The 12606-nt window shown below is 46.0% G+C and overlaps 1 protein-coding gene across 7 annotated transcripts in view; it reads left to right on the forward strand.

Annotated features, from left to right (window-relative positions):
- Positions 1-12606, forward strand: part of ITFG2 (integrin alpha FG-GAP repeat containing 2) — a 25946-nt gene continuing 13340 nt past the window's right edge. For 4 of the 7 annotated variants that reach the window (XR_011741417.1, XR_011741418.1, XR_011741419.1 and 1 more), the window contains exons 1-10: positions 2476-2693; positions 4203-4298; positions 4745-4786; positions 5595-5772; positions 6086-6225; positions 6675-6823; positions 7927-8021; positions 10514-10567; positions 11495-11586; positions 12106-12223. Coding sequence is in view for 4 of the 7 variants with exons in the window: in XM_065849329.2 (XP_065705401.1) it covers positions 2598-2693; positions 4203-4298; positions 4745-4786; positions 5595-5772; positions 6086-6225; positions 6675-6823; positions 7927-8021; positions 10514-10567; positions 11495-11586; positions 12106-12223 (1060 nt within the window). In the remaining 3 variants the exon portion in view is untranslated. Of the gene's footprint in view, positions 1987-2475; positions 2694-2715; positions 3799-4202; positions 4299-4744; positions 4787-5594; positions 5773-6085; positions 6226-6674; positions 6824-7926; positions 8022-10513; positions 10568-11494; positions 11587-12105; positions 12224-12606 lie in introns of those variants that run through there. The other 3 variants (XM_071814962.1, XM_071814967.1, XM_065849352.2) reach the window with 3 other exon arrangements.

Raw genomic sequence — 12606 nt, forward strand, 5'->3', positions numbered from 1 at the left:
GTGGTGTTTGTTCATTGCCATAGCAAATTATAACAATAGTCGATGCAGTATTTACCCAGTTATTTGCAAAAGAAAAAATGTTGGTGAAAACTACACAAAGCAAGTCTGTAATCTATACTTAAAGCTTATTTTCTGTTCATATTGCTAGCTTTATCTCCCCCCTCACATTGTAAAACTGATCAGGAAAAAAAAAAAAGACACTTTTATTTATACCTGAAAGTGACTGGTTTTGAAGACAAAATAAGTTGTTATAGTTTAACACATTACAAATACTTCTAATTTCTAATGAACTACAAACTTGAGCGATTCTAATGTCTGCTTACCCCATCCCACAAGAAAAATATTACTTGATACTGTGTTTCTTTCTGCAGTATTTTGTCTTGTTTGGGGGCGGGTGTGCTTTTGGGTTTTGTGAGGGCTTTTTTGTTGTGGTGGGGTTTTTTTGTTTGTCTGCAGGCATGGAATGTAATACTAAAACTTGTCTTCTCTGTTTATGCTGTTATGTAGAGTTAAACTCAGCATCTCCACTGTCTTGTTCTGAGGCCCTCTAGCAACAGGGATGTGTTTTTGCGGACTGCAGGAGGTAGATAATTTCTTTTTCAGATACAGAAATGGGATTTTTTTGTTTGCACTGAGAAAGGTATGTTATCCCTGGCATGGGATGACCTGGAATTGTTTGTGTATTTCGGAGAGTATCCCTGTTTTTAGTATGCATGACATCTGAAATCTTTGTTTGAATTCCTGGTCTCTTTTGAGATGAAAGTACTGTATAAGCATGCAGTTAGTCATGGCTTTCTTAGGGGCCAGGAGGTTGCCTGTATATGCCTCTGCAGGAGCACCAGCTTGGGCCTGGCAGACCTATCACTGAACTGTCATCAAAGCGTTAAGGCCTGCTTGACATGCTGTCCTGTCCCCAGAGCCAAGACAAGAAGGTCACCACCTGCTTTGGGGTTGGAGCTAGCTGAGGAAGCTGTGAACTGCACTGCTCTGTGGATGATGTAGCAGTGCCCCTTGAGTTTCAGTACATGGAGGGGGGTATAGGAGAAGGAGCAGGATAAAAGACTTGGTCATCGCATTTAAGGAAATGCTGTTTTGATTTACTTAGTAAAATCTTGCCATTGCCAGGTAAGGCAGGTGCTTTTCATGAGTTCTGATTCAATAGTATCAGCCATGCATATGTGAAAACTGTTTACACTTTGTACCAAAGCATGACTAACCGCAATGTTACAAGAAGGTATGAAAAGTGTCTGTCAACTGACTTTACAAGAGGGGGTTTCCAGACACACAAGAACAATATGGAGCAGGAGTGTCAAGCAAGAGTTCTTCTCCAGCAAGGAAATAGCTTGACTTTTTTGGGGATAACTACTGGAAATATGAGCCCCTGTGGCTGAAAATGTTGCTATGAAAGAATCATAGGGCCATTTCTAATTCTTGAACAACAGTTTTTTTCAAAGATGTTCCACAAGAATTGCTATTCAACATTTTTGAAAGCGAAAATATTATTTCTGTGGAGCATCTAAAAATTCCTAGAATTAAGGGTGTGTAGGTTAATTGTGGGCAATCTTAAAGTATGATTTTTGCCTTCATTGTTACTGCAAAACTAACTAGGAAATATTTTAAGAATCTAAATTACTACAGCCACTAAACATGCCCTATTGAGGCAGCTGAAAGGAGGTCCTGTGCTGTCTTTAAAAATGGGTCTGGTTGCCAGCAGAAGATGGCATAGTAGTGTATAAGTGAAGTTATGCATGTAATTAGTTATGTCCTTATACAAGAATGCTTAAAATAACTGCCATAATGACTTTGTGAATGATACATGTCTATCTCAATTTATAAATACTTTATCCTGTGAGCTATTCTTGTAACAGTCATACAGTATCTTTGAAGTAACAGAAGTGTCCTGTTCCGCTGTCACCCATGAAAACGAAAGCAACTGATGTTTGGCTAACCTGCAACAGAAACACAAAGAAACTGCAGTGCTGTCAGGTGTGTATGATTGTGCCCTTGGATCTGATCAGGAATTAAACAGCTCTTTTGCAGAAGGCAGTGGAGAAACAGTTTTGCTGTTCAGACGGGCTGGATAATGTAAAACAGCAACTGGGACTGGTAGGCCCCTGCTCTGGCGGCTGTTACTTGCTTGGCAAGGGGCGGCTGGGTCGCCGAGGGTGACGGGCCAGCGGTCGGGCACTTGAGCCGCCACAGGGACGCGCAGCGTGCCGCGGCGGGCGCTCGGCAAAAGGGCCGTAGGCCCGGCTGCCTGGAGCGTGAGGCTGCGCTGGCCGTTCAGTCGCCCTGGTCGCTGAAAACCGGGGCTGGGGTGCGGCGGGGCGCCCCGCGCCCGAGGAGCGGTCACGCTGATGGGGCTCGACAGGCGCGCGACGCTTGCAACCAGCCTGCCGGCCCCTCCCTGCTGCGAGCCCCACTCCCGCGGGAGCCTCCTCCCCACCTACCGTGCCCTCACGTGATCTCTCGCTGCCCTGCGCGTGCTCCGCGGCTGCGCAGGCAAAGTTCGTACCTGCGGAGCCGCCGTTACTCGCCCTCGCCCCAGCCTGGCGGCCGGCGCCGGGAGTTCCGCCTCTGCGGGTGGCGGCGGCGGGATGCGGTCCGTCAGCTACGTGCAGTGCGTGGCGCTCGACTTCGCTGGCAGCCTCTTCCCGCACGCCATCTGCCTGGGAGATGCCGACAACGACGCGGTCCGGAAGCGGGGGGTGGCTGACTGTGGGCCTACGCGGGCGGGTGGTGGCTAGGCTGGCGGGGCTCGGGCGGGCCCGTGGCAGCAGGCCGCAGGAAGTGGTGCTTCCGCAGGCCGAGTACTAGGCTCAGTTTGGCTGGAGCGTGCCCAGTTGCGAGCCTCCGCGGGAGGCAGGCGTGGTCGGTCTGAGGAGCCTCCCGGGGTTGCCTGCAGCCGCCACCCTAGCCCTGTCAGAGGTGAATAGTGGCCGGGCAAGGGACAGCAGTCGCAGGTAGCGAAGGAAATTAACACAGGTGAGGGGAAACATCGAGTGGGTAGTAAGGCACCAGAGCAGGTTCCTGGAGGAGGTGGTGGGGCTTTCACCCCCGGAGGAACTCAGAGCTTGACAGGGGCTTGATCAATGTAAGAGATGCAGGGGTTGGATGAGAGGGCCCCCAGAGGCCCTTCGCAAACTTGAGTGTTTTAGTGGTTCTGAGCTACAGCTGGTCAGTGCTTCCATCACCATTAGATGAGCTAGGCACCCTTGGCATGGGACTTGGGTGATGTATAGCTAGCAGGGAGATGAAATTTTAGTTTCAAAGAGACATACTCTCCGCTTGCGATGGTGGGGATGTGGAGGTGTGGGGAAATGCTTTGCTGGGACATAGTGGATCACAAACAGGGTAGAGCCAAGTTTCAGTGTTGACCTGTAGAGTGGATGGATGTGTATCGGGAATGCTCCTGTCAGTCTCATAAATGCTTGTTTCTGATGGGTCTGATTTGTTTGTAACTAGAAAGAGATTAGTTTAACCAGATGTATGTAAACTGTTCCTTCTTATTCACAATTTATTACAGGTCTATATTGCTATCCTAAAAAAGTGTCATGGCTAACAATGCGGTGGATAATAAAACAAATTTTCCCAAAAGAAGTTGTTTTATGTGGGGTAATGTGTGCAGGGAATTATGAAGTGCACACAATTTAAATACACAGAAGCATGATGCAGAAGATGGGATAGCAGGAATAGGCTCATCAGCTGCGGTGCTTGGTGATTTTTAGCAGTCTTTAAAGATATAATCACCATTTTGAAAGATCTTTATCCCTTCATCAGTGAGATTGAACATCCAGTGTAAGTCTATTGCAGGTGTTCTTGCAGCCTCTTTCTGGGTGGTTATATTTTTCTCATTGTTATTATCTTCCTCAAGTGATTAGAGAAAGATGAACTCAATCTAGATTGAAGGGTGGAAAACAAGATGATGAGGTTAGCAAAGCAGGATGTCTGAAACAATTGCTAGAGAAGCAGTGGATAATGGGATTTTGCTCAAAGGATCCACTCTCCAGCTCTTTTATTTGTGGGAGTAAAATTAGGGTTTTGTTTTTTCCAAGACCTTCTCTATTGATTCGAGGCTGTCTTGAATCTTGTTTTGCTTCTTCCCACTGAGTGATTTTTAGATATTCTGTAATTATTACTGTGTGGAAATACTATTACTGTAATTGTGAATTTCTTCTTACTAACCTGATTCTCTTGTACAGCTGAATGAGCTAGTGGTGGGAGACACCAACGGGAAACTCTTTGTTTACAAGAATGACGACAGCAAACCCTGGGCTGTGCGATCTTGCCAAGGAATGGTCAGTTCTCGACAAATTTTTTAAATGGTTGGGGCCTTTTTTAGATGTATGTGTAGCCAGCTGTCCTTGACTACTGCATAGGAATATGTAGACCAGAGGGCAATGGCAGCCAGAACTGGTTCTGATGCCTTTCTTGTAGTTATGCAAGACCCTCCTTTTGCCCATAGCTAGCCCATGGACAAGAAGTGAAGAGCAAAGTGCTGAACAAACACAGAAACTGGGCTTCTGTCCCATCTTGACCGTGCTGCTGTGCACTGTGGATTTTGCCCCAGGGCAGTTGTGTAGCAGATGTGTTTCTGTCCATTAATCTGTGCTCTTTGTCCTTGAAAAAGCTGTTTAGAGTTCAAGAGACTGTTTAGGAGAGAGGAGTGGGTAGGACATAGGCTTATTCTCAACTGCTATTTTGGATTGCCTTCTCTCATGTATGGCTGCCTTTTCTCTTGCAGCTCACATGTGTTGGTGTGGGAGATGTATGCAATAAAGGAAAGGTGAGAGCAGCCAAACTCTTCCCAGCTATGTCTGTGGGGTATGTGGGAGGCGCTTAGGAGATCAGGGTAATATCATATCCTGCCCTTGCTCATAGAGTTAGCACTATTGTTTTAAAACTGTTCTTCTGTTTACATATAACCTGTATCTGTCTGTGAGCTAGATGCAGGTTTTAGTTTTATTGAGCAAGGAAAACCATCCTGTTTTCAGAAAGCAAGATTTGCAAGTCCCGATGTGTGAGTGCCACAAGGCTTTGGTGGTTTTTTACTCCTTTTCCTCAGTAGTTTTTGCCCTGCTCTGTGCTGTTCCCTTCTGTAGGCTATGGCCCTTCTTGCCAGTTAGCTGTATGCATTTAAGGTCATCTAAACAAGACTAAGCCACAGAATAGTCTAGACTCCCAAGCAAATTTCACTGGGTCTAATATGACTTTTTGCTGGATTGACATTTCTGAGTGTGAAACCAGGACCACTGAGTCCAAAAGTCCTGGTGTGGGCACCCTACCTAAAATACTGCAGCTACATGTGCTCCAGTGGGGAGCAGAGCTGAACTGAGCACTGAGAAGGCCACACAATGTTTGGGGATTGCATGCACACGTTGGCTTGATATCATAGTCTGACAAGGATGGACAAGAGTTTGGACCCTGCAGTACCTGAGTATTTTGTAGGCTGGCCAAAAGCCTCCTTCTGTTCCCTCTGTAGCAGTCATTGATCTTGATGGATCTACCCTTGTATCTTCCCTTGCTCTGCTGTGGGACAGCTTCTGCAGTTTCTAAAAGAGGAAAAACTGAAAGGTTTTTCTCTTCCCTCTTAGAATCTCGTGGTGGCGGTGAGTGCAGAAGGCTGGTTTCATCTTTTTGACCTGACTTCTCCAACTTCAAAACACCCAGATGCTTCAGGCCACCATGAGTTGGCTACAGCAGAAGAGCAGAAGCCAGTGTTCAAGCAGCATATACCTGCCAACACCAAGGTCATGCTGATCAGTGACATTGGTAAGCTGGAAAACTGGTGTGGGAGTGAAGGCTGAGGGCATTTGTGGGTATGAGGTGCAGGGAAAAAGTATCTGGGACTCGCAGAAGGAAATAACTGTCGTGCGGAAACAGGTGTTTTAACAAACCACAGCCAAGTCATGGGAGAGAGAAGGAAGAACTACAGAAATTTTCCTTAAGAGCAAATTCTCATTACAGGATTGGGGTCCTCGGGGATGCTACCTGATGGAAACCAGCACAATGGTTTCTGAATGCTGGGGGTCTTGGGGCTATGAAAGCCTGAGACAGCCCATCTTTCTCCTTGTATTTGTTGCAGATGGAGATGGGAAGTGTGAGTTGGTGGTGGGTTACACTGACAGGGTGGTACGTGCCTTCCGCTGGGAGGACTTTTTGGAGAATTCAGACCATGTCTCTGGGCAGCTGGTCCTGTTGAAGAAATGGCTGCTAGAAGGTCAGGTAAGGAAACAGGATATTCAGGGCAGAACTTGTCATACAGTCTTCAAGAGGTGGCTCTCCCAAGGGAAGAAGCACAAAATCTCAGTCCTATGAATGAAGCAATTGTCGTGTTGATGGCTTGAAAGGAGATTTGCCCAGTGGTTGTTCTGTATATAGGGAGCAGCTGGTGGGTTGGTCTGGGAAACAATCAGTTGCTCTCACCCAAATAGAGAGCATTAGTGGAAAATACTACTGTGTTCTTAAGTGGTTTTTGGTAGGGAAGCAAAACCTTTTACTGTAACTTGGACATTTTGCTTCTAACTGGATTTGTTCAGCTCCAGCTCAGCTCTTTCAGAAGATTTCCCATATTCAAATTTAGGTACAAGGAGCACAGCAAAACCTTCTGAGGTGTTCAAAGTTCTTGGTTCAACTCTACCCATGTTTTTTTTTTTTATATTCTACGAGTATAGGTGGACAGTCTCTCTGTGAACCCACGCCCTGATGGCTCACCGGAGATGATGGTGTCTCAGCCAGGCTGTGGTTATGCCATTCTGCTGTGCACGTGGGATTCTGAGCAGCAGGCTATGACAGAGGGAAGGGACAGCTCTGCCCCAAGCAGGTGAGTAGATGGGGTAGATGAGGAGATTCTTCTGTAGGTGCCTGTCACAAGAGAGCATCGTGACACCACCTTTCTGAGGGTGGGCGGTTGCTGTCACCTGTCCTTGTTTCAGTGACCTGCTGTACTATGGGGAGTTCAGGCTTAGGCCCACCTACATCCAGGCTTCCATGATTACTGTTCATGTCTCGTATCACAAAAGGTGAATACTGCTGCTTTCCTTCTATCCCACTATTTTCTCCTTGGGTTGGGCAAGTAGAGTTGCAAAACCAGCTCACTGAGAGGGGCAGTACTGGGGGTTAAAGCAGGGAAATGAATGACCTAGATCTCCAGAGGAAGGGTGGTGGGCAGTCTGGTGACCTATCTAATGGTGGAAAGGGTAGCAACTGAAAGGCTGGGCCAAGCCCAGTTAGTCTGAAGTCTAGGATGACACTTCAGGTTCATTCACTCATTTCTTCTAGGTGTAGTAATTGGAGGTTTTCCTAATGGCCCTGGCAGCCAGTGCTGTAGATCACAACCAAAGCAATCTGGATGAGCAGTGAGGTTATTGTCCTTGGTGCTGGAAGGACTCTGGTGGGGAACTCAGGTGCTTCTGTGGTATCCTGTGACACTTTAAGGCAGACCCAAAAAACTGCAGCAGGAGGGGAGCTAAGCAAGTCTTCTTGGTGTCTTAGAGAGCTTAGTGGAATGGTACCCTCCTAGCCAGAAGCCCAGCCCCGGCATGATCTCTGATGAGCCTCTTCAACCCCAAGTAGAACCACTTCCTGAGTGAAAAGCAGCAAGGGTTACATGACAGTAATGATACAGTTTTTTTTTTCTTTATTAGAATACATGTTTTACTGACTTCTTTTGGCTCTTTCCAGTTTTCTGATGCATCAAATAATTCTGGTTTTGTTTTTTAAACATTAGTAAGTTCCTTTCATACCTAGGTGGCATGCTTCCTTTTCCTTGGTCTTTACCATTAAAGGACTAACCTATGCACAAACTCCATCAGATAATCTCTGAATTTGTAGACCTTTGGAGTACACTGCTCTTGAGATTGTTCTGCCAGAGTCACAGGCATGGTTCCCTAACCTTTCCTTGATGTTTGTCTCTCTTTTCCCTAGCGAGGCCCCTATTCGAGATGTTATTCTACACCAGACATCGGGACGAATTCACAACAAGAATGTTTCCACTCATCTAATTGGTAGCATTGGCCGAGGTGAGAGATTAGGAGCTTGGGGTCTCTGGCCCAGCAGTTGCCTCTGATAGTTTTTCAATATGTCAGTCCAGCATTAAATCACATTTCCCATGGTTGAAAAATAACAGTGGGAGACAGCTGCAAGAACAGAGGGAACTCATCTTCTATTAGGCAGCTTCCAAAGGAAGAGAGCTGGATATTTGCATTTGAACTTTTTATAGCCTTTGTCCTTCCCTAGATAACTCTTACTCTTCATCTAGCACAACAGTTTCTCTGCAGCCTCCACTAGCCCGCATTTAGTTATTCTGAATGGCTACCATGCCTTGCTCCTACAGATGTCCTTGATCTTTCGTTTTGCATGGCTGCAGCTTATGCTCTCTTCTTTTTCCCTAGATACATCTCTTCTTTTCCACAGCCTCATCTTTATTCTTGCTTTTGTGCTTTTCAGCATTTGATTCTGGATACCAGGCAGCTATATCCTGCGCTTCAGTCACCTGTTTAGTCACAGCCCCTCCAAAGCTGCTTGCATATTTCATTGTCCTCTCTCTCCTTCCAGTGTCTTCTGTTCAACAGTTGTATCTAAACTCTCCACAGCTGCTGACTCCTCTCAGCCTTGACACACTGCTGTTGCATCCAGACTTTTCTTAAACACTGCCGCTGCTTCCTTTGTGTAACTGTTTTGTGCTCTGACTTGCGCCTGGTGCACCTGCTGAACACTGTTTTGGTACCTATGGAGAAAAAGCGGCATTCACTCTGCCTTGGAGCATGTGGGCATAATACAAGAAGGTGGAAAATTCCTGATGCAGATCACTTTATCTTGTCTGCAGCTACCTGGAATCCAACTGCATGTGTTCTGTCTAGGTATTACCCCCTGCAGTGCTCTCTGAGAATGATTTAGGCTGTCCAGTGTAATTAGAGCTGGGGGGCAAGAGCACCCTCTTTTTCCCTTTCCCCATAATACCCTTCCTCCCTAGTTCCTGAGCTTGTCATGTTTTCAGCATCTCGGATGCTGCTTCAAGCAACATGGTCAACAGAACATGAAATCAGTTATTTCACTGCAAACAAAGCCTTGCATCTAATGAAAGGTGTCTGTGAAAAATGAAGTTACACAGAATAAGGGATGAAGACAAGGTGGTGAAAAGCCCACGGATGCTGGGCCATTAATAATGAAAGAGCTGAAGATTGCCATGCTAACCAGTTTGTGAGGGGGACACAGCAGATCTTTTGGATCAGAACCTGTCTGGATAAATGTCAGCTAGGAGCAATAGAGTGCTCACTGACTGTTTACTCTAAGCTGATCTGCAGAATTTGGATAGTCTGTGTCCCGGGAATGTGCAGGGTATTGTAGTTTGGAGCTGTCTATAGGCATCTGAGGTAGGCTTTCAGTATTACGTCATTCTGAGGAAACAGCCCATTTGCTTTCAGCTCTGCTCATTTGTCCCTGACTGCAAGGTTTCTTGGGTCCCTGCAGACCTCAGGGAGCAAGTGTCCCTCCTACATTCATCGCTGCAAGGTTCAAATGCAGCTGTAGTTGAATGCAACTCCAGTCCTCCCCTACCAAGTGTGATGGCACTTTCAAAACTGACCTTGCATGTCTCTTCTGACTGGTAGCTAGTTAGAGAGTATATTGAAAGGCTGAAGCAGCCCAGTGCAAAGGGTAGTACCCTCTTCAGATTTAACTAGTTGTATTTGTCAGTGCTGTCCTGCACACAACTGTGATATACAGGGTTTGGAGAGGATACTGCTTGGAGGAAATTCACAGCTGTATAAGCATAGTCTAGAAATGCCAGGGCTGAGTGTGTAGATGAGTATGAAGGCAGATGTCTAATCTGCTCATAGAGCGTGGGCTCTCTAGCCTCTGACAAGTGTTTGCTGGAAGATGACAACTTCTGTGCAGTTTTTCTGTAGCAAAAACAATAGAATTGGTAGCATGACCTCTGCAGACTCATTCAGGAGTTGCCATAGAGGTGCTTTTGTGCTAATGTGACTGAGGGTTTGGCCCTCTGGTGGGACCTCTTACTTTTTTTTCTTTACCTTGCACTTTCCTGGAACAGCCAAAGACCATGTTCCTGTCCTTGAAAGAAGCAGTGAGGGTACAGTTGTAATACTCTTCTTTGGCTTAAGCTGTTCTTCACTTTGTCCCTTGTGATGGTCCTTCCTGTGCTTGTGCATTTCTGAAGCATCGTGAGGATGCGATGCAGTCCACTAAAATCAGAACTGCCATGGGCCTGCAAGTGCATATGTGGTACAAAGAGACTCCTAGGAGCAGCCAGCAGAGCCAGATATGCCTATATCAGTGCAAACCAGAGGTTTTGGGTTTTGAGATGCCGATGCTCTACAAATAAAAGCCAGCATGATTTATGATTGATTGCAAGAATCTGCATATATTTGCTAAACAAAATGTCAAAGCTGGGCAAAAAAAGGAGGCAGGGTGGATCACCTTGGTTTGGATAATTTTTTCAGGAGAGGGAGTGGACAACATCAATTCCTGTAATTCTCTTCTGCATTTACAGGCTGCTCCAGTGAGAATAGTGGCTCAGGTCTCTTTGCTCTCTGTACTCTGGATGGTAAGTCCTACTACTATCCTGGAAGAAAGGTCTGTGGGATGGCCAAGGCCTATCACTAGTTCAAAACAGGGAGCCAGGGGCTCCGAGGTTTTGGTTTTGAAAGAAGTTGGAGCTGGGTTTCAGAAATCCTGGTTCCTGCAAGAGAATTTGATTCAAAGACTCCTTCTGCTGACATATATGAAAGCTAACACAGGAGCCAAGGTAAGAAGTGTCACTGTCAGGTGTGTGATAACATGCCTGTATCTGAGGATATGATGAAACATATTAAAGCTGAACCTGTCTTTCTCTTCTTTACTGAATTGGGTATTACATTGCACAGGCTTGCTATCTGTAGGAAACCTGTTGTGTTTTCTGTCTGTCACTAGTATCTGCCTTTCCCTCTTCCCTGGTACAGTCTGTTCATCAGTGTATTTCAAAGTACTTTACAAACATTAGTTACTTGTATGGTCCTATGGCACTAGAATTATTGAAGTCATGCTGCAGCAAGGAAGATGAAGAGCCTAGGTCATTGGCCAAAAGACACAGTGAAAGCTTGAGCTGGAGAGCTAGAGTTTTCATCTGCTGGCTCCTAAGTTGCCTGCTTACTCAGTAGTCAGACAACTGTTTCAGATGGCAGTTCAACAGTGCCATTCGTGTAGACAGGAGCTTCTAAACCACAGCATAGATGTGTCTTTGTACTTGAAGGGACTTGAGTTGTTTCCAAAAGCAGTAAAGGAAATGGATGCTGGAACCTGATTGTTGGTAGAGAGAAACTGTCCTTCCCAGAACTGAGACTGTGTCTTCCGCTATCAACCACAGCCTGTACTATGGGCCATATACTCTGCCTACAGACCCTAAGTGCTGAGGGAGTGTGCAGGGCCCAGTGTTAGCAAATACCTGCTCCCCTTTAATATTCTCAAGACAGTATTGTTTTCTGTTTCCCTTCAGGGACATTGAAACTCATGGAGGGAGCAGACAGGCTGCTCTGGTCTGTGCAGGTGGATCATCAGCTGTTTGCTCTTGAAAAGCTGGATGTTACTGTGAGTGTCTGTGAATAGGACTGGGAGGGGTACAGATGGAAACTCAAGATGGCTTTTTGTATATGAATTTAGGAAGAGCAGAGGGAGTATCACTCAGTTGAAAAAGGCTATGGTTATCCCTGGCCTGTGCCAGAGCATTCTGTATTCATGTCAGTTTGTCCACCTGCAAGAGGTTGAGGTGGGTCTGCATGTTTGACCTAATGAGCCCAGCATCCTGCTATGAACTCTTTTGTTCCCCAGATTCTGTTTTATCTTATTGCAAAGCTGAATGGTTTTGCACGCTACTAATATACCCCAGTTGGCTACAAACTCTTATGATATGTAAGGATTATGATAGAGAAGAGGTAGATGGTCTCAAGGTGCAAAAAGTCTGGACAAGTCCAAAATGGCTGGACAAGACATCCAAAAGTGACATCTTGTTCAGATGTTAGTGTTCTGTCTCTGAACAAGCAGAAAACATACTGACTGCCTCTGGGAATAGTTGATCCATGCTAATATGTGATCTTATGGTTCCTGCAGGGCAATGGGCATGAGGAGGTGATTGCCTGTGCATGGGATGGTCAGACATACATCATTGACCACAGTCGGACCGTTGCCAGATTTCAAGCAGATGAGAATGTCAGTGCATTCTGTGCAGGTGAGGAGCCTGACTGCAAAGGCAGCCCTCACAGCATCTCACTCAAAGCTGCTACTGCCCTCGGGAAGACCTGAAATCCTTTTGTCTGTCTGCAGTGGGGAATAATTTCCCTGTACGAATAATGCAAAAGGCCCAGCTAATCTTTCATCTAGTGGCATCTGGGAAAAGTAGGGGTGGGAGGAGGTGATGCTGAGGTTTGTCTGTGATGGTTTTGTTGCCTTTTTTCCTGTTTGTTTTTTTTTTTTTGGGGGGGTGGGCCTGGGGATCGGATTTGATGGTTGTTTGTCTGTTTTCGTTTTTTTTTCCCCTGTCCTTTTTGAGAGTGCTGTAGTGACCTCTTGTCTTCCCCACTGCTTTTGTAATTTGCAGACTTCTAAGCTGTT

The sequence above is a fragment of the Patagioenas fasciata genome, chromosome 1 (assembly GCF_037038585.1).
Source record: "Patagioenas fasciata isolate bPatFas1 chromosome 1, bPatFas1.hap1, whole genome shotgun sequence".
NCBI lineage: Eukaryota > Metazoa > Chordata > Aves > Columbiformes > Columbidae > Patagioenas > Patagioenas fasciata.